A 21,540-nucleotide genomic window follows, 5' to 3' on the forward strand; every position below is an offset into this window, starting at 1 on the left:
CTCACGTCGCTCTGGAGGTCATAGGCCTGCCGAGCATGGATGACATCACTCTGGTCGGGCAGGCACGTCCACTGGTGCAGGTAGTTCTTGTAGTCCACGTCGCTGACTAAGGTCTGGCACTTCTTGGCCAACACCACCCCCAGCATGTCCACTGGGCTACTGAACTTGGTCTTCCACTTCTCAAAGTCCTTCTTGTACTCCCTGTCACTCTGGATCTTGGCCACATGCATGGACCACATCATCTTGGGGTCATCTTCAATGTTCCGGGCTCCAATGTGGTGGCCGAGCTGCTTGCGGTAACCATCTTTGTATTTGTACTAAAGAAAAAAAAAATGTGTCTTATTCCTTTCAAAATTAACTTCTGTTGCCATCTTTGTGGCAAATTACAAAGCACATTAACTCTAAGTATTTTACTAAGCCTAGAGAGCCAAAGACTTCAGTCTTTTGATATGAAAGATTAAAGGCTAAATTTAGCTATGAAATTCCATACATAATAAATGCATCCTTGATCTTATCCTCATCCCACACTGCATGGGATCATTTTATTCCATTGTAATTTGTTGCCCCTTAGATTTTGTTCAATTTGAAATTAAATTGAGACTGCTTTGAAGTGACAAATTGCAATCAAATCAATATCAACAAAGGATAAAATCTTACTTCACTGGCAATTTCCCGGGAGGCTTTTGCTGCTTTGATTGGTATGGCATCAACAGGAAGATCATAACCTTTTCTCTTCAGCTCCTCATAACCCATTCGGTAGAGTTTCTGTTAAGAAATGAAGATCACTATGTTCCCCATAGACAAATATAGCATAATGATCAAATGTGCTAAATATTTTGAGTCCATGAGAGTAGCATCTGTGCCCTAGAATACTCAAATGTAATTAGAAATTATGCCCATTGATTGCTAATGATCCTGTTTTAAACTTTAAAGCTCTTCAATTACCTAAATCAGCAAAATTGTCAGCTCTTCCCAAATACAGTCATGCATTGGTTAATGACAAAGATACATCCTGAGAAATGTATTGTTACGTGATTTTGTCCTTGTGGGAACATCACAGAGTGTACTTATGCAGTCCTAGATGGTACAGTCTACTACACACCTAGGCTATATGGTATAGCCTATTCCTCCTAGGCTACAAACCTGTAGAGCATGCTAGTATAGGCAACTGTAACACAATGGGAAGTATTAATATTTGTGTATCTAAATATGGCTAAACATGGAAAAGATACAGCAAAAATACAGTATGATTATGGTACTATGTTATGGAACCACCATTCTGTATGTGTGCCTTTGTTGGCCAAACTGTTGTTATACAGTGCCTGTCTACACTTGCAAGAATCAGGCAGAAGTAAAACAATAGAGAAATGAAATGGATTATTATTTAGGTGCTGTTTTTCAATTCACATTGGCTGTTTCATTAGAAGTTTTTGTTAGAAAAGAGCTATGGCTTTTCATCTAATTATTCTAATGAGAAAAAAATCATGCCTAAGGGGTTATCTCTTCCATGTAGCTGATGCATTGTGAAATAGTCTGTCTCCCAATATGGGACCATCCAAAATAGGATCCACATCTATAGGTAAGATACTGAGTCCACCATAATTTCTAAAACTTAAGATGTTTTGAAGAAAGTTTAAATAATGAATTTTAAAAGCTTAAGCAAAATAATTTTTTTTTCAGATCTGTGACATAACTTAAAAATTGAGAATATAATTTAAATGTACTTTTATCCAGAAACCAGATTATTTAAAGTGCCTGTTGATCTTGGACTTGTGTTTATCTGTTAGTCCTTTGTGGCATTACTTTGATACATTCTTTAATGTTAAAGTCATTCTATTAGAATTTAGAATTTGTTTTTAAAATATTTAATTTTCAGATGTATAAATTTCAGGAGATTATGCTGCAATGACAATGACAATAAAAATGAAATTCTCCTTCATGGCTTTTGTATGCTCACTGATCCAAAATTTCATTGAGTATCTACTATGTGTCAGGCACGATTCTAGATAAGCACTGTAGATTCAATAAGAATTGTCTCTGCCTGCAAAGAGTGCCTGTCCACACTGGGAAATGCAATACAAGCCATCACCCTGTGATGATATGTATAACAATGGACTGCAAGGAACATAGAATACAGACTCCCCATTCTGCCTGACACAGTGAGTACTAACATTTCGATGTTCAATCTACAAGCCACTAAATAAAGAATCTAAGTCATATGTAGTTCATTAATTATAATAATTCAGGGATTCAAAGAACTTCCAGAAAACTTCACTGATTTAGAAACAATCAAAATGAGCTTTCTGAAAACACATGCTGAATTTGAAAACTTACATCACTTGTGTTGATTAAATTTGCTTTAGCCAGAACAATGTCAGGCGTATCAGGCATGATGTGGATCTGCGTCTTGTCTTTGTCCCAAGCTTCTCTATAAAGTCTCTAAAATAAGAAATAAGAATTTTTCAGTGGTGTTGTTAGATTAGTGAATGACACAGTTGGCTTCAAACAGAATTGCTGATTTTATCTTAATTAAACATTATACGGAATTGATATCATAAGCAGAACAACATAACATAAGCAGAAAATAGATGCATTATTTCTTGATTTATCTGGAACATAAGCAGAAAATAGATGCATTATTTCTTGATTTATCTGGAACATAACTGCCTTTCAAAACGGAGATTATGGGTCACATTTTCAAAGTTACAGAAAATCCTGCCTACAAGAAATCAATCTAGGTAATCACATGCTTTGCCAATATTATCAAATGAAACAGGCTTCTCCATCTTTTGGGTTGTGTCCCTCAGTATTTAATTGAGAGGCAGCCCTTGCCTTTTCAAAAGCTGTCTTATTCAAAGTGTGCCTAGAAGTCAGGGAGTTTTATTTCCTATGTGGCTTGTTATTATTTTGACACAGAGTCTTACTCTGTTGCCCAGGCTGGAGTGCAATGGCGCAATCATGGCTCACTGCAACCTCTGCCTCCTGAGAAAAGTGATTCTGGTGCCTCAGCCACCTGCGTAGCTGGGATTACAGGCAAGCGCCAGCATAGCAGGCTAATTTTTGTATTTTTAGTAGAGACAGGGTTTCGCCATGTTGGCCAGGATGGCCTTGAACTCCCCATCTCAGGTGATCTGCCCGCCTCAGCCTCCCAAAGTGCTGGGATTACAAGTGTGAGCCACTGTGTCCATCTTCCATGTGGCTTATTATTTATAATTACACCTCACAATCATTGTGAAAGATTAGGATTCCCAAAATGATTTTTTTGGGGGGAATTTATCAAAATCTCTTTGATGTCCCAAAGCCATCCTTATGTCTCTTCAACAGAAGACAAGGGGATCCAAACAAAAGTTTCACTGACTTACTAAAACTAGGATTTTCTTTCTTTTTTTTTTTTTTTTTGAGACAGAGTTTCACTCTTGTTGCCCAGGCTGGAGTGCAATGGCGCAGTCTCAGCTCACTGCAACCTCCACCTCCCAGGTTCAAGCAATTCTCCTGCCTCAGCTTCCCAAGTAGCTGGGATTACAGGCACCCACCACCATGCCCAGCTAATTTTTGTATTTTTAGTAGAGATGGGGTTTCACCATGTTGGCCAGGCTGGTCTTGAACTCCTGATCTCAGGTGATCCACCTGCCTTGGCCTCCCAAAGTACTGTGATTACAGGTGTGAGCCATCGTGCTCGGCTAAAACTAGGAAAATTTGATGAAAAACAGAATGTTTACACAGGGTCAGAAAATCTCCTTGCCAGATTACTTATCAATTACAAAGGATAAAATGGTTACTCAACAGTATAGCAACCTGGCAATATCACTTTAACCAAGTGTTTAAGTTATTAGTAATAGAACAAATTGATATCCTGTGCCTCCTGATATGAGGTACTGAGGAGGACACAATGTGTGATCTCCTACTGAAAAGATAATCTGAGTCTATCACAAGGACCCACCAGAAAACCCAAATGGAAAGAGATTCTACAAAATAACTGATCTATGTTCTTTACGAATGTCAAAAACTTGGAAGGCAAAGAAACAGTGAGGAACTAGTCCAGAGTAAAAGAGACTAAAGACATAGCAAGTAATGCAACCTGTGGTCTTGGATTAAATCCTGAGCCAGAGAAAATATTTTCTTTTCTTATAAAGGATATTAGTGATAAAACTGAATAAATTCTGTAGACTAGCAGACTAGTGGAAATTAATTTTGTGATTTTAATCATCACAATGTGATTATTGAGAATATTCTTATTTTTGGGAAATACAGGCAGAATAGGCATCATGAAACAATTTAATTTCTCATAGAGATATATAGATATAGGTCTAGATCTGAGAGCAAGAAAGGGAGAAAAAGAGACAAAAAGAGAAGGCAAATGTGGTAAGATGTTAACATTTGGGGAATCTGGGTATACGCACACACACATACACACATATGTGAATTACATGTACTATTTTTTCAACTTTTCTGAGTGCCTGAAATTATTTCAATATAAAATTTTTTTGGTCTGATTCCTTAAACTTGTCCATTTTCCTTTGAGGTGTGCAGCATGAGATGTGTGTGTATGGCACTTTTCTTTTTCCTGCACATGTTTGCCATGGTGCATATAACCCAGCGAAGTCAATTAAGACCCTCAGCACCAAAACAAAGGCAAGGCTTGTTAATTTCCACATGCGTGTATCCTGGTTCTGCACTACCCTTTTGGATTTAGTAACACCAGATTTTCTCTTTAAAACTTTTTTTAATTTCCATATATTCGTGGGGGCACAAGTGCAACTGCATTGTGGTAAAGTCAGGGCCTTCAGTGCATCCATCACTGGAGCAACACACATTGTACCCACCAAGCAAACAGCAGAGTTTCTCTACCTCCTAACCACTGATATTGTGTACTGGATGATTCGTTGTTGTGGGGGCTGCCCTGTGCATTGTGGGGTGCTTAGCAGCATCCCTGGCTTCTACCCACTAGATGCCAGTAGCATGCCACTCCCCAGTTGTAAAAACCAAAAATATTTCTAGATGTTGCTAAATGTTCCTGTGGGGCAAAATTTCTTCTGGTTGAGAGTCACTAAGTTAGACTATTTCTTCAATGGCATGCACCACTTTCACCACATGGAATGCAGAGAAAATGCTGTTATTATTTACACTAGGATAGGCGCATCAGTCTATTCAGAAGGAGAGACAGCAGGCTGAAGGACCCCAGCTGGCCCGGGTTTTGTGTGGTGGCCCTGAGGCCTGAGAGCTCCATATTTCAGCATTCCCCAAACTAGAGCGCACTGCTGGGAAGTCCTGTCCCGGAACACGTATATTGATAAACTTCATGATCTCTCTCTTGTTTCACAGAGAGAAAAGAAACTTGGATTCCAAGAAGGGGGAAATATTTTGTACAAATTTGTTGTTTTCTCAGTTTGTTGGATTCTGACTGTCATCATAAAACAACAAAAGAATAAGTAAATGCTTAAACATTCATAATGAACCTGACAGGTCAACATTTACTATACATTCTGGAAATCAACATTATAAAAAGTCTGTAAGGGGTTAGTTAGGAAAAGAGGAACTACAGTTTATCAATGCTTATTGTAAGCTGATTATGGGCTTATATGTTATATAAAACTTCTGATATATATGATATATGTAAAGTATATAGCATATTACATATAGTATATATATTCAGATCCTTCTAAGACCTACAGTATATACATATTTAGATCCTCCTAATAACAGATGGTTATTATATATCTATTTAAATCTTCTTACCAATTACAGATTTCAGGGCACATACTTCAATACTCTGTAATGTTCAGGGTTAGGCTTTTAGCTGAGCAGTGTTGAGTAATCTTTCCCTTCTTTGCATATAATTACTCCACCCTGCTATGTTTTATTTATTTTTTTCAATGAATATTTATTGAGTACCTATTATGTGTTAGACACTGGTGTCAGAGCTGGTGAAGAAAATAAGTTGAAGATGAAATATATACTTATTTACGGTGACAGAATTATCCGTTTATCTTGATTCAGCTAAACTAAAAGCATTATAATCATTTGTCAGGAAATACACTCTTTATAACACATCAATTGTGCCTGTGTAAGGTACTCAGAATCTTTCTCCCTCATACACTCTACCCCAACAAAAAACATCTGGGTGTTTCATGCACTCAAGTTTCAAAGAAAAAGTTTGTTCAATCATTTTCCCATTACATTTTGGTTAAATAATAAATAAGCTTTGGGTGACAAAAACTGACACTGACCTATTTTTACATGATTCAGTGTAGGATAGTTGCTAATTCAAATAAAGCGATCCAATATAAAATGTTACGTGGTGATGTATGAGGCAATGCTTTGCGGTTCTACTCATTTATTAAGCAAGCGCTATTGAGCAAATACTAGGTAGCAGGCACTATAATCTATTTTATTTATTTCCAGAGTGCTACTCACATCACTCCTATTTTTGGCATTTGTCTTTGCCAGAACTATGTCCATGGCATCAGGAATGCTGGTGAACTTGTTTCTGTCTGGAGGCTGACGATATTTTTTCTCACTGATGATTTCCGAAGCCCGCTTGTTCTTTTCTGCCTCTAAAGAACCCAAGGGACTCCATCCTATGCCTCTCAGCCACTCTAGGTCAGATTTATATAGATTCTGTGAAAAGACAGAGCAAGCCATCAAAATCCCATTGTCACCTGGATCCTAGATTCAAGTGATTCTATGCATTACAAACAGATGCATTTTAGATTTTCAATAACAATTCCTAGTTTCACTTCTCTTTGACTAAATAGCTACTCATATAAAATATGAATTAATATATAAACTATTGCATTTAATAGAAACTGACCTCACTTTGCAGTTCATAAACTTTCTTAGCTTGCACAACATCGTTCTGATCAGGCAGACATGTCCACTGATGTAAGTAGTTCTTGTAGTCCACGTCACTAACCAACTCCTGACACTTCTTGGCCAGTACCACTCCCAACATGTCCACTGGACTGGAGAACTTAGTTTTCCACTTCTCAAAGTCCTTCTTATATTCTCTTTCACTCTGCATTTTGGCTACATTCATGGACAACACAAGTTTTGGGTCATCTTGCAGACTCCGGAATCCAACATGGTGGCCAAGTTGCTTTCGGTAGCCTTGTTTGTATTTAAACTGAAATCAGAGAAAACACAGCTCTTTTAGTACACAAACAAAGGCCGAGTTAAGCTCAACTTGCTTTTTTTTCTTTTCTTTCTTTTTCTTGAGACACGGATCTCGCTATGTTTCCCAGGCTGGTCTTGAACTCCCAGGCCTACTCTTCTAGCTTCAGCCTCCCTAGTAGCTGGGATTACAGGCACATGCCACCTCACTCAGCTTCAATTTGCCTTGTTTTCGTGTTTGTTTTCCAAAACCGAAATGAGAGAAGGGTTGTCTATGCTACCTTAGTATGGAATGTTTACTTACTTAAACTAAGCCTTGTTTACATGGAAGCTTCTGAAGAAATCTAATGTTGATACATAGAAATGTAATGTATCAACAGAGGTTATAAGAAATTAATTCTAACTAGATGCAGAAATATATGTTTGGTTGTGCTAGCTATTGTGTATTCTGACTTTGGGGTTTTATTTAATATAGCTCTTGTGATATTATTATGGAAATGATAATCCTTATGGGCTAAATGACAGAAAAATCAGGAAGATACATGACTAAGTAAATACACCTAATAGTGGAGACTAATTTATTAAATAGCAGGATTTTTTTGTGGCTTGCCATGTGGTTATGTCATATAACCTTGTCCTTGTCCTGTTTGGGATCCATATCTTGCATGTGCAGACGGCTAAAAATAACTAAATATGTTATATTAGGAAGAAAATTCCACAAGAGCTCCACATACTGTCAAATGGATCAAAATGATTACATAAATTTAAGCCAGTAAAAGTAAAATTTGGTATTTGGATTCAATTGAGAAAAATTACATTAGTACTAGATGACAGTAACAACAGTGATAACAACAATGAGTATAATAACAGCATTTACTTGATGTTAGGTGCTGAACACATCTTATACCTTACATGATACCCAGCTTCATTATTACATATATCAAATATCCAGGAGTTTAAGTGGACTATAAGTTCAACATAAGCAATCTGACAAAATTGCTTTTTAAAAAGTAGTGCCATAGATTCTGTATGGGGCACAAATAAGCTCTCTGAACTGACCTCCTGTATCAAGAAAACAACACTAAATTTTGAGGGATTCTATTTTGACAGGAGTTTTGAAAAAACAGCATAAATTACAAATAGAATGATCAGAAGATTGAAGAATGTATAAAACTGAAACGAAAGGAGGGCAAATATGAAAAAGTCTGAAAAGCTATCAAGTGGAAGTGGAAATAGGCTACTTGTGGTGGTGTAGAACAGAGATCTAGAGCTTATCAGTAAATTATTTACGTAAAAATAAGAAGCTATATAATGGCAACTGGAAATGATCTAACAAAGAAATGACCTGCCCTGAAGGACTCCAAAATTCCTTTAAAGAATTTTTTTATTTTTGAGACACCGTCTTGCTCCATTGCCCAGGCTGGAGTGCAGTGGTGTGATCATGGCTCACTAAAGCCTCAACCTTCCGAGCTCAAGTGATCCTCCCATCTCAGCCTCCTAAGTAGCTGAGATTCCAGGCACACACCACCATGCCCGGCTAATTTTTTATTTTTTGTAAAGAAAGAGTCTCACTATGTTGCCCAGGTTGGTCTTGAACTCCTGGCTTCAAATGATCTTGCCTTGGCCTCCCAAAGTGCTGAGATTACGGGAGGGAACCACTGCACCCAGCCTCCAAAATTCTTATATTTTTAAGTATCTACAGACTTTTGGAAATGGAAAGAAGGTAGGATGCTGAGTGGGAGATTAGATTAAATGTCCTTTATCTTCCAACTCTAAATTCTATGATTCTAATTCATTAAATTAAATACTTATAAAAATAGTTTTAATTTTCTGAAATTTTACAAATACAAGGACATTTGAAATTGAGGAAAATACATCTCTATAATAGTGGGAAAGTTCACTAATAGTTCATTTGAGAGTAAGATTTCAAAAGGTTCGAATTAATGGGTTCACACAAAAAGAAATGAGGTACTATCAAATTGTTGAGTTGTTAGGAGATTATTGATGTTATTTCTTCAATTCCTAAACTATCTTTAGCATATAGCATTAAATGAAAATGAGTTTACACATCATTATTGCTTTAGGCTTATCATCTCGTTGATTTATTTTAATAAGGGATTGACCTGCAAGCTGGAGAGTGGGTAATAATGTATCATCATATTAGTTTTCCCACATTTCTGGAGTGCCAGAAATTAAGTGAATTAAATAAAATCTTCCCTTATGTTCTTAGAATTTATTGTCAGATTCCATTTTTAGGCACTCTTTTCCTCCACTCTGTACTTCAACCTGCATATTAACCAAATCCCTGTTTTCTTTTAAAGATTTTAATTAAGAGGTCCTGCTTCCCTATGAAATCCTGGTAATTTATTTACTATTACCAAGACCTTCTGAATTTTTGTGGTTAAGTTTTGGGATTAACAAAATGATATGCTAGCAATATGCAGAATATCTAAGTAAAATACTTGTAAAAAATTAACCAATAGAGACAATACCTAGTTTTTCACCAGATTTGCTACCGTTTCTAATCATAACTAGAATCTACCTTTGGGAGAGTGAGTCTATGAACTTTAGACCAGATTTTCAGCAGAAAGAAGAATTAAGTAAGCCCTTAGGAACTTAAACCTAAATTTCTGGACCTTCTTGGATTTTTTAAGTCCCAAGGTAATTTATTACAATTATATAAGTGCAAAATGGGTTAAACTGAAATAACTGACAGCCTATTTTAAAAGATGTGCATACAAAATCTATCAGCATCAGTTTGTTGAGGTTGATTTATTATCTGGCACTTTGAATTTATCTAAAATAGACAAGTAGAAAACAGGAAAATTATTATATTTTCAGGAAAGTAGGGAAAACTTGCAATATTGGGTCCTTTATAATATCCCCAAGTAGAGCATCTTACTCTAATGGATCTTAGAGGTCTTCAGGCCCGACCTCTATTCAGGAAGCCCCTTTGGACATACGAACAGTGAAAAAGAAGAGTGAACTCTGGATAAATGAAGAGGGTAGAAGAAAATGAAGGAAGCATTATATTTTGAAAGGTAAAGCCTATCTATAAAAATAGTTACTGACATTAAGTTACCTGATTCAGATAAAAATATATCCTTCTAGAACTCAAACTAGTACTCACATCACTAGCAATGTCTCTTGAAGCTTTAGCTAGCTGTACAGAAATCGCATCAACTGGGAGATCATAGCCTTTCTTCAAAGATTCTTCCCATCCAAGTTTATAGAGTTTCTGAAAATTAAAGATATTCTTCAGCATTATTCTGCCTATATAAAGAATCTCAGCAGATTATTAGGGAAAAGTTTACCTACAGAGTGAATATCAGATCGAACATCATCTACCCTATCTTTAAAGATATGGATAAAAATAAAACAAGTTGTTTAAAGGAGTAGAAAAAGCACTGGCTCAGCATCATATGACCTGGCTTTAATCTTTTTTGGCTGTGAGAATCCTGGTGGTATATTTTATCACAGCCTCTGCTGTTCAGAAACAATATGGTCATATCAGGCATATCAGGTACTTTTCTCACTGCTGTTAAATACCACCTTGGCTTACTATTTTGAAGATAGATATTAAGATAATTGCTAATAAAAACAGGTCACAACATTGTAATTAGCTAAGTGATAAAAGCAATAAATGAAATACTTTTTATAAATTGCAATAATTTAGTTGCAATCTTTCTGAGTTGACTTTACTGATTGAATGGATGTATGTGTGTTAGAACTGGGTAATAACAAAAATAGCTCATAGTTATCCAGTACTTTCCATGGGCCAGGCACTGTGTTGAGGATCTTACACAGAATTTCCCATTTAGTCCTCATGGCAATCCAATGTCATAGGTACGTTTATGGTCCCAACTTTAGGGATGAGGAAAGTGAGATTTAGACAGGTATTTGAGTTACCCAGTATCATACATCTCAAAAATGGCAAAGCCAAAACTCATACCAAGTCTGTTTGATGCAATTTTTACCTTATTTATGTGTTTATTTATTAGAGATAGGGTCTCCCAATGTTGTCCAAACTGGATTCAAACTTCTGGGCTCAAGGGATCCTCCTGCCTCACCTTTCTGAGTAGCTAGGACTACAGGTGCATGTCATCGCACCCGGCTGTTTGATGCAATTTTTTTCAACAATTATCTATTGATTTCCTGCTTGGTATCAAGCACAATGAACACAGAGATAAACAGACACAGAACCTGCTCCATGAAGTATACAGTTGTGGCTGAAGCCTTTGCTCTTAACCACTCTATTTTGCAACATCCTGGGCTAATCAGTGTGTCATTTCCAAACTTCCATTGCTTCAACATTTATATCAGTATTTACTATTACATTATTTTATAAGTTCATAAGTTTCAATACAAAACCCTTACAAGTAGTTTTTATGTAACTTTACCTGACTATACAGTGTTTGATTCTGCTTGGCTTGTAAAATATCTGGTGTATCAGGCATCACGTGAACATTGGTCTTATCTTTATTCCAATCAACGGTGTATAAATACTAGGAAGTGGGAAAAAAAGACATGAAATTGGAATAACTGGGACAAGCAGGGAAGAAAAATATGTATTTATATATTAGTACTTGAATGCACTCAATTTGACATAGTAAAGTAATAACTAAGTAGCATATAATTCAGAAAAGACTCTAAAAACAAACTCAGATTTTAAAAAATAATCTTTTAAGTATTTTCTGTTCTCTACAATGGAAAGTATTGAAGATATAATAATTAAAAATATAAATAATTTCTAACCCAACTAGGAGGTCAAGAGAAGAAAAAAATGTAAGAGGTGGACAGAAGAAGATGGTGTAGGGGAATGATCTGGAACGGTTTGCCACTGCCTAGGAATGATGGACCTGAATTAGATTTCTCCAAACAAGAACCAGAGCCTGCTAGCCTTTCCTCATGTGGAAGCTGTGTGGACGGCCACTGTTCTGTGTACCTTGTTCATGGTATGCGCATTCTGCTTGGCAAGCACCATGTCCATGGAATCAGTCAGCTTCTTAAACTGGAAGTTGCTCGGGTGCTGGCGGTATTTCTGATCACTGGCATATTCAGTTGCTTTCTTGGCCTTCTCCACTTCCAGAGAACCTGCTGGACTCCAGCCAAGCCCTTTGTACCATTCATTGTAATCTTGCTTATATTCATTCTATAAAGAAGATAAGCAAATTCTACTTTATCTTATCCATTTAGACACAAAAGCATGGCATGTAAACAGACTGTAATCTCCCTTCCCATGAGATTCCAACCATCACCCAAGTAGAAGAAAGCCTTACATCACTCTGTATGCGATTCATATTCCTGGTCAGTTCAATGTTCATTGCATCTGGAAGGAGGATGTACTTGTGAATCAGGTGCTTGTAGTTAGTATTGGTGATGTTGGCTTGGGCATCCTTGGCAGCCGTGACACTGAGCATGTCAGCAGGGGTGTGGTAGCTGGTCTTTGTGTTCTCATAGTTTTTCTTGTACTCCCGATCAGATTGCATCTTAGCCACTTGCATGGAATGGACTAATTTGGGATCATCCTCGAGACTGCGGAAACCAACCATTTTCCCCTTCCCTTTTTCATAATCGTGCTTGTATTTATACTGTGAAGAAAATATGAGTTTTTACACAGAGCAATTCCTTTGACTAAAAATCGGTCTAGTGTCAATATGCTATTTTTGTATAATTATAAAATATAATTAAAAATTATATTTGTATAGAGCTCTATAGTTCACGAACGCATTTTTCATATTTATTGATGTAACTGAATACAACTCTCCCTTGTGAGGTAGATAGCAAAGTCCTTATTACTGCCCTCATTTTATAGATGAATAAGTTGAGACCCAGAGAGCTGAGCAACTTGTTGAGGCCACTGAGGATTAGAACCCAGATCTTGTGATGATGCATTACACTGACTTATGCATGTACTTTGCTGTTAGTGCTAAAGAGGACTTTAGGAGGTAAAAAGAACACAGAAAAAGAAAAGAAAAGAAAAGAAAAGAACATTTCTCTTATTGCTGCCCTGAGAAATTATCCTGTCAGTCATTTACTGATGAGAAAATGTTCAATTATGAGACACAGAGTGTAATTTTAGAATAGCTTTATATTTGTGGAGCTCCTTTTCCTTTAAGACTCTCCTTTAAACTGCTATAATGGGGGAAGAAATTGTCCTATTTATCATCTCAACTTTCTTCTATAGAGGGGAGATCTTGATCCATGGAGAGCTTCTTTTTCTGCCTATCTCCTTGTGGGATTGCATGTGCAAGTTGGGGGTAGAAGCTAGTAGAACCAAATTACTCCAGCGTAATAGAGGGGAGAAGAATTTGGAGTTCTCGGGATAATAAGAGAGAGTGGAATGGGCTGGATAGGTAGGGAAGATGAAGAATAGAGATGAAGAGGAAAGAAAGTAAAACTCATGGGTGACCAAGGAAAGAGTGTTTTGAAATGTGCTCCTCCCAGGACCTCCACGTCATTAAATGCTCCCTGTGAGTGGATTTCTTGTGGAAACAACCAAATGAAAGAACTGAGTTTCATATAGGTGGCATGTTATGACAGTGATGTGTTGGTACACCTGCTTTTTGCCGCGCAGTGCGGGGAAAGCCTCACTTGGTAGTGTTTGCCAATTTCTGTGATGTAAGTATGCCCATCATAGCTGACGTGAAGCCACCGACGGTTTAACAACTGGTTTGCAACAATTGCTGATTATTTACTCATCAACCATCATGAGCCCAGATGATCAGCACTCTTGCATCCATGAGACATCCTGGGAGAAAAATCAGCTCTGAAGAAGCAGGAGGCAAGAACAACACGAGACTTTCACCAAGAAAGCTTAGTGAAGGGCTTTGAATTTCTACAAGCCATAGCGTTGGTGACAGATTCAAAGTAAGTGTATCTAGATCTCATGAGTCAGGGAGCTGACATCTATGAGGGTCACCATGTGGTTAGCTTGGTGTTTTTTCAGAAATATCAGAGCACACACAAAAGCAAGGTTAAGAAGCATTCACAGAGAGTGAGACCTACTGTTTTTCATATTGTGTCCACTCAGTGTTTCCAGAACTCAACCTTATTATTTCGGTTCCCTAGAAACCCCCAGCCAGGTGACTGCTTTCCTTCGGACTTACATCACTTGCAATATCTCTGGAAGCCTTAGCAGCTTTGATAGGAATTGCATCCGGTCTGAGATCATAGCCTTTCTTTTTAGACTCTTCCAAGGAAAGTTTGTAGAGTTTCTGTAAAGAGAGGCAAAGGGAAGAGTTTTCTTCTGAATATGAAAGCCTGGATTTCTTTTAGAAGAGTAAACTACCACTGTAGTGTCTTTTTTTTGTTTTTAAGTAGAATGCTTCATTTGTGCTTTAGTGGCTGAATGTTCTTACAAGTAACATAACTGTGTTTGAAAAACAATCTATAACAAACTTAAACACGTTTTCAGGAAACTACCAGAAAAAAGTAAAAGTTACTGGTCTCTATTAGATTGTAATAGTCCTGGAGATTCTTATTGATGCAAGTAAGAGTTAAAGGAAGACTACAAAACAGCCCTATTCTGACATCAAAAGAAAAGTCACTGTTTTATAATCAGCACTTTTATTTGTATAATAATGTGGAATCTACAATTAAAGAAAAACTCAGCTATTCCAAATCTCTGTGGAATTCAAACAAAGAAACAAAAAAAATAGGTAGGATTAGAAGATTTCCTAGCAACTATGATTAGACGAAAAAAAAAAATGAAATAAAACATCGATACATTTTCTAATAAGTGTTGCACATTCCTTGTTATGGGGTTTGCCCCAAATTCTTCAAAATGTTTTTCTTCCCTTTCCATTTAACCCCTTCCTCAGAACCATCTCAAAGGTTTGATAGAAAGGCTAAGAACGAAATTCCAGAACTCTCATTTCCTTTTTCTCTTCTCCTGGCCCCCAAGCCTGTTTCTTTCTACCAAATCTCTCAATTTAATAAGGAGTGCCCCCCTAGAACAAAATCCAGTCACCCTTCAAATTCTTAACTGCTTGGCCCAACCCATCGACAGGCCTACTCCAACTCTGCAAAGCAAAATTAGAAAGAGAAAGAGCCTCATGTGTGGATTTCCACCATTATTTTTAAAACATTCATTCTCATAACTGAGAGAGAGATTAATTAATTTGTTCTTACTGGCTCAAATCTGCTGGAGAGGAAGATGACAACAGGAGGAACTATACTTACATCACTCATATTAATTGCATTTGCCTTTGCCAAAATAATCTGGGGGATATCAGGCATGATGTGGACTTTGGTTTTATCAGCCTCCCATGCTTGTTTGTAGAGATGCTAGGAAAAACAGTGTAAATTAGTGTTTAAAATCTTAAAAGAAGCTTACTTAGTACATACATATCATTGTACACATATATATCAATATTTCATGTGTTTTTATTAACTAGGTTTAAATTAATGTATTCATTATTTTTGAGACAGAGTCTCATGCTGTCACCCAGGCTGGAGTGCAGTAGTGCAATTATGGCTTACTGCATCCTCTACACCTCCTAGGCTCAAACAATCCATCCTCCCACCTCAGCCTCTGAGTAGCTGGGACTACAGGCAGGCACTACCACGCCTGGCTAATTTTTGTATTTTTCGTAGAGATGGGTTTTTGCCATGTTTCCCAGGCTGGTTTCAAACTCCTGAGCTCAAGCAATCCACCTGCCGTCACCTCCCAAAGTGCTAGTATTACAGGCATGAGCCACTGCACCTGGCCCAAAAAAAATTTAATGGAAAAGTTGCTTATTCAAACAATACAGCAGGGAGGAAATAAGACAGAAAGTAAAAATGCTTTTTCCCCTTACCTTACAGCATGGAGGTAGCATTTGCCTCCTAAAATTTTCTGTGTACATTTAAACACACATATAGTCCTTTTAAAATATGCATGAAGTCATGTTCTACATCTTGATTTTTAACTTAATAATATAGACATCTTTGAACAACTTCTTAAAATAATTTATTTCATTCATTTGTAGAGCCACATAGTATTTCATTAGGAGGTATATTCTAATTAAGTTAACCAGTTCTCTGTTGATGAATATTTAACTTACGGCCTCTAGCCTTTTTCTACTACAAGCAATGTCATGATCCTTGTGGTGGACATGGAGATGTGCCACCAATATACCCATTCAAGGAAGGACCTGATTCCCCAACTTTTGACAGTTTCTAGTCATCAGCTATCTCACTCAAGAGCATGCGCTTCCCAGATAACCACACTCAACAGCTCATCGAAGTGGGTGTACAAAGATCTAGCCATTTCAGCTCAATGCAGGTCTCTACTACAGAGACACTTGAGAGCCCTCTGTGGGACTGGCCAAGCCTTTGTCATGCCAGCATCACTGTTCAACTTCTCCTCCCGTCTAGTCCTTCCTCCCAAGGACTAGGATCCCTAAAAAATACTCTGCACTCCAATTTTCGTCTCAGCATCTCCTTTCAGAAACCCTATACTGCAAACATATTCTTGTGTGTATGTATGTATGTATATCTTTGCACACATGTATAAAGATTTCTACAGGGTAATGATACCTGAATTTTAAATTTTAACAAATGGCCCATTAAAAGTTTGCTTTAACGCAAACTCCCTTACAGATATTGTGTGTAACACAGCTTCTTAATTTTTGCAAATGCAATAGATGAAAAATGCTATCTCTTTGTTTTAGTCCGTATTAATTAAAATAAGGATAACCTTCTTCTGGACTAGAGGTTGGCAAACTTTTTCTGTATAGACAGAAATTCTTTAAATTTCAGGCCTTGTGGGCTACAAAACTGCTGTCATTAGCTACTCAACTCTGCTGCTGTAGTCCAAAAGCAGCCAGAGACCACATGCCGACAAACAGCTGTGGTTGTGTAACTATAAAACTTTATTTACAAAAACAGTCATTTTTCCGAACCTTGTTTTAGACCAGCACTGTACAATAGAACTTTCTGCAATGATGGAAACGTTCTGCATAATCCAATATGGTAGAACACGATTGAGTACTTGAAATGCAGCTAATGTGAATGAGAAACTGAATTATTAATATGATTTATACAAACATAAATCAACACATGTGGCTAGTAGTAATAGTATTGGGCAGTGAAATGTTAGTGGAAAGAGCAGTGCCTAGTTATCAGAATCCCTGTCCTAGTCCAGACCCCGCTGTTGACCTGCTGTGTACCCTTATGGGAGGTGCTTTGCTTCTCTGGGCTGTTCTTTTCTCAATTCTGCAGTGGGAGGATTCAACTTGATGATCATCAAGATACCTCTCAGTGCCGGTGCATGTTAGTTCTATGATTCTCCTCTTGGCATCATTATCCTGACATGTTCATCACTAACACTGAAAAAAACAGATATCCTCATAGTTTAGATTCTAAATCTTAAAAGAGGCACAGAAATTTGTGCCTTGTCTTTGAGGCAGGTCCCTTTCAAGGAGATTGATCTCTACAAATCATTCACTTCTCTGAAGACTCCAGGCAGTTTACTCTGTGGCTTAGCAGAATCCAGTTCTATCTTTCTAGCACAACTAGGGCCATTATTTTCTGCAACTGTTTCATGTTTAGATCCAAATCATCTTTTTCTCTGTTATGTTAATCAAAGGCATTTCTCATTTTGATCCACCAGTGCTGCTGCAGTTATTTGATTATTTTTAACTTCAAAAACAGATGTTCAAAGTTGATTGTACTTGTTGGTTTTGATCTCTTATTGCAAATCAATGTAAAAATGGAGAAAGGCTTTTCTAAAAGCTGGAATAATTCATGACCCAAGGGAACACTGATGTAGAACAATTGCCCTCAAGATTGCCCAGAGAACATTCTGGTTTGAAATGCTGCTATAGCCATATAATCTTGGAATTTTCTTTGATCCCATCAAAACAGAAAGGAAACTGGGCTTTGGGGGGTGGTTTGCAACACCAGCTGCCGTCAGGAAATCGGCTGATTCGGTGTCATGAATGTCTATTAAACCTCACCTTAGACAAACAGGACTCATTTTCAAGAGGTGCGATAAAAGAAAAAGTCCCTATTTATTTGGTTATGTCAATAAGATAGGATGGTTCATTGAAGATTTGAGACTACTAGTTAGAAATAATTCCTATCTTTTTTTTTTTTTTAACCACAAGACTCTTTTTCTAGGTAAAATAACCTCAAGTGTGATGCCCTATAACTGTATCAGCAAAGCCTGTGGATTACATGTAAGTTATACCTGGATTCTCTCTGATGCATATGAGACACTGCATTATTAAAAGACTTACTTCGTTCATAATTTTTGCATTATTCTGGGCCAAAACCATGTTCATCGAGTCCATCAATGTGGAATACTTCAAAGTGTCTGGGTGCTGGCGGTACTTCTTTTCACTAATAATCTCCATGGCTTTCTTGTTTTTCTCCGCTTCCAGGGAGCCCAGAGGGAGCCATCCAATGCCCTTCATGAAGTCAGCATAGTCGGCCTTGTACTGATTCTGCAAAAGGGGAAAATAAATTATGAGAAGAAACGGAAACTTCCCAAGAATTCCAAGTGTGTGTTTAATATTCTGTAACTTCCACTTCATTTGTAACTTTTCCACTTCAATATTTGCTAGAATATTGGTATTTAACCAATAGCATGATGAACTTCAACCATTTCTTCCCTAAAATGTTATCCTTTTTGTATTTCCTTGCATGATAAATTAAAAACTAAGCAGAAATGTCTTTGTGATTTGTTTTTCTCAATGCCTTCATAAAGAAAAAGTACTAAGAAATACCACATAGATTCATCTGCCAGGTGACTGTTATCTCCTTGAGAAAAGCAACTATGCTGACCTTTCTTACAAAAACTCCCGAGGCCCCTTGGTTAATAGATGACTATGGAAACCCCATTTTTCTCTTTCACTGTCTTTGATTCACCCACCACCATTACAATTCCCTCAGGTATGCCAGAAACCTTCCTGGTGCTTTGTGTAAATTTCATTTTTTGCTCCTCGGCTTTGACATTTCTCTCTACAACTGTACCATGGTTGCTTTCATTCAGGCACTTATTACCTCCCTGGCAATTAATGGCTCAGTCCTCACATTTCCAAAGATAAATGTAGGCTTGCTTTGGTAGGCTTGCTTTGGTCTGCTTTGGGTTTGTAACTTAATTCACCTCTCAACCATCAAATGGCCTCTTTGGCTAAATTCTTGGCTCTATTCCTTCTCAGTCTTTCTTACGTTTAGTCCAAAAGCTGTATCAGTCATCACCTTCTCAAAAAGTTTCATTAGTAAGGTAGGCAATTGCAAAGTTAAAGTGGTAGAATGAAACCCGGTTGGGAGGGAGGGGCTGGAGCTATCAGCTTATCTGATTTCTTACTTTCCCTTTCATTCCTCTATTAAAAGCCTATTATGCTTTTGACCATCTTTGCTAGATATATTTCTTTCAATACACTCTTTCTGAAATGAAGTTCCATTTGCTGTTGTGGAATTCAGCATCCAACAATGCTCACAGCAACAATAGTAGAAAACAAGACTTTAGTTTTTAGAATTGATCTCCTTTTGTTAAAAGACATGAATTCAATCTAAGGTAGCAAATGAAACACTATGTTGGGAAACTGCAGATGAATTTCTTTCAGGATTTTCAAAATGTCATGACTTATGGTCATTCATGGTTACTTATTATCCAGAGTAAGCGCTCTGCAGATGTGGCTTTCACATACATCACTCTGAATCTGCATCCTAGTTTTGGCCAATTCAAAGCTCATGGCATCAGGAAGCATGTTGTAGGTATGGATCAAGTTCCTGTAGTTGGCGTTGGTGGCCACTTCCTGAGACTTCTTGGCAGCCACCACACTGAGCATGTCCACTGGGGTATGGAAGGAGGTCTTGGATTTCTCGTATCCCTTCTTGTACTCTCGGTCTGACTGCATCTTGGCCACCTGCATGAAGTGCACCAGCTTGGGGTCATCTTCCAGGCTCCGGAAGCCAATGTGTTTCCCTTTGGCTTGTTCATAGGCTTGCTTGTATTTGTACTGTGGACAGAGAAGACATGATGGTGATGAAAATGGTAAAAGAAAGAGAACAAAGTACCATTCGCTAGGTGACATTAGCTTTGTCTTAGATGAAGGGTTTTAGAGCTACTCTAAAATTAGAAGGGAGGCACTCATGAAAGGCAGGGAGCAAACTCTTTTTACTTCGATTTTGTTTTTCCCAGACTTGAATCCATGGAAAGAAAATAATCTCCGAGTTAACTGAAGAGATGTGTAAATAAATTGGTTTAGAGAGATTTAGAAAGCAGATTTCCCCACTCAGCTGTCTGAGTGATAGAAAAGGCTGCAGGCATGATTTCTCATGGTGCATCTTTAAAGAGAGGGCCCGGCCATGGGCCTCCTGGTAAAATATGTAGATTGCATCTTTACATTTGCTTAGAATTGCACGTGATTTGAATAGACTCTAAAGGCTACTTATTTTAACAAGACTCAGTCACTACTTATATTAAATAATGAACAGATGATTAGAGAGTACTTGGATGAGGTGAAGGGAGGTGTCTTGTGTGTCACATGGGATGGCATTCCCACCAACCCTGAATGGAGCTGACCACAGCTCCTACATATACACAAGCTTGGCACATTTGTTCTTACTTGCCCAGCCCCAAAAAGGCCCAGTGGAAGTGCTTACATCACTGGCAATGTCTCTAGAGGCTCTTGCAGCCTTTATTGCAATGGCATCAGGTCTCAGGTCATATCCTTTCTTCTTTTCTTCTTCCCAGCCAGCTTTGTACAGTTTCTAAACAATAAAATAGAAAAACAACAGCATCTTGTTATTGGGGTTAGAATAAACGTCCTGACTACAAAGTGGTTGGCATGTAAAAAAGGCAGACGTAAGTATCAGTTGCCTTTAACCTTCTTCCTAGCTTTTGCTGTTGTTAATCTACTTACGTCACTCATGGTGATCTGATTTACTCTGGAGAGTAAAATATCTGGTGTGTCAGGCATGACATGAATGGTGGTCTTGTCCTTGTTCCATTTTTCAGTATAGAGCCTCTGCAACGAGAAAGTCAGGTGCATGATTTTACAGCAGGACAAGTTTGACCCAATGCTACCAACAGGAAGAGATTTGCATCTACATGGTAGAAGAGGTTAACTGTTGATATTAGAAAATGGATGAAATAACAAAAAGATGGGCCAAGTAAACTAAATACACAATGAGAAAAAAAATTGTTGAATAAGGCAATCCTCTACCACCAAAGCACCAAATACCATCTTGCCCCCACCGCACAACCATGTGGAGTTTTGTGGTTCTGTCACATTTCTAACATGCTGTTGAGCGATGACCTGAGGGAGTCACTATGAAAGAGAATGCGCTAAACATGATGCAAGCAATAGAGTCCCCTCCCACCAACGCCATCAAGACGATCAGAAAGATAGAAACACTGAAGGAGATGATGGGGGCAGTGCCAGGCTCAACGGCGTGAATACCATGAGGGTTCCCTGGGCAAGGGTGGCAGGT

At 37.8% G+C, this 21,540-nt stretch overlaps 1 protein-coding gene and 1 long non-coding RNA gene across 19 annotated transcripts in view; one reads left to right on the plus strand and one right to left on the minus strand.

Moving 5' to 3' along the window:
* LOC105492667 (nebulin) overlaps positions 1–21,540 on the minus strand; it is a 224,230-nt gene that overhangs the window by 137,978 nt on the left and 64,712 nt on the right. For all 17 annotated transcript variants that reach the window (XM_071072745.1, XM_071072760.1, XM_071072759.1 and 14 more), the window contains exons 43-57: positions 20,970–21,074; positions 20,710–20,817; positions 19,752–20,063; positions 18,336–18,542; positions 15,295–15,399; positions 14,220–14,327; positions 12,390–12,701; positions 12,056–12,262; positions 11,511–11,615; positions 10,241–10,348; positions 6,812–7,123; positions 6,415–6,618; positions 2,335–2,439; positions 658–765; positions 6–317 (exon numbers count right to left, since the gene is read on the minus strand). In XM_071072745.1, the coding sequence (XP_070928846.1) occupies positions 6–317; positions 658–765; positions 2,335–2,439; positions 6,415–6,618; positions 6,812–7,123; positions 10,241–10,348; positions 11,511–11,615; positions 12,056–12,262; positions 12,390–12,701; positions 14,220–14,327; positions 15,295–15,399; positions 18,336–18,542; positions 19,752–20,063; positions 20,710–20,817; positions 20,970–21,074 (2,718 nt within the window). The remainder of the gene's footprint in view (positions 1–5; positions 318–657; positions 766–2,334; positions 2,440–6,414; positions 6,619–6,811; positions 7,124–10,240; positions 10,349–11,510; positions 11,616–12,055; positions 12,263–12,389; positions 12,702–14,219; positions 14,328–15,294; positions 15,400–18,335; positions 18,543–19,751; positions 20,064–20,709; positions 20,818–20,969; positions 21,075–21,540) is intronic.
* Positions 13,843–18,617, plus strand: LOC139357113 (uncharacterized). 2 transcript variants are annotated; one of them, XR_011609776.1, is made up of 3 exons: positions 13,843–13,980; positions 18,204–18,275; positions 18,480–18,617. It is a non-coding gene; the product is annotated as an uncharacterized lncRNA (long non-coding RNA). The 2 variants fall into 2 exon arrangements; XR_011609775.1 differs by having other exon boundaries at positions 13,852–13,980; positions 18,217–18,275.

Source organism: Macaca nemestrina, chromosome 11, assembly GCF_043159975.1.
Source record: "Macaca nemestrina isolate mMacNem1 chromosome 11, mMacNem.hap1, whole genome shotgun sequence".
NCBI classification, from domain to species: Eukaryota; Metazoa; Chordata; class Mammalia; order Primates; family Cercopithecidae; genus Macaca; species Macaca nemestrina.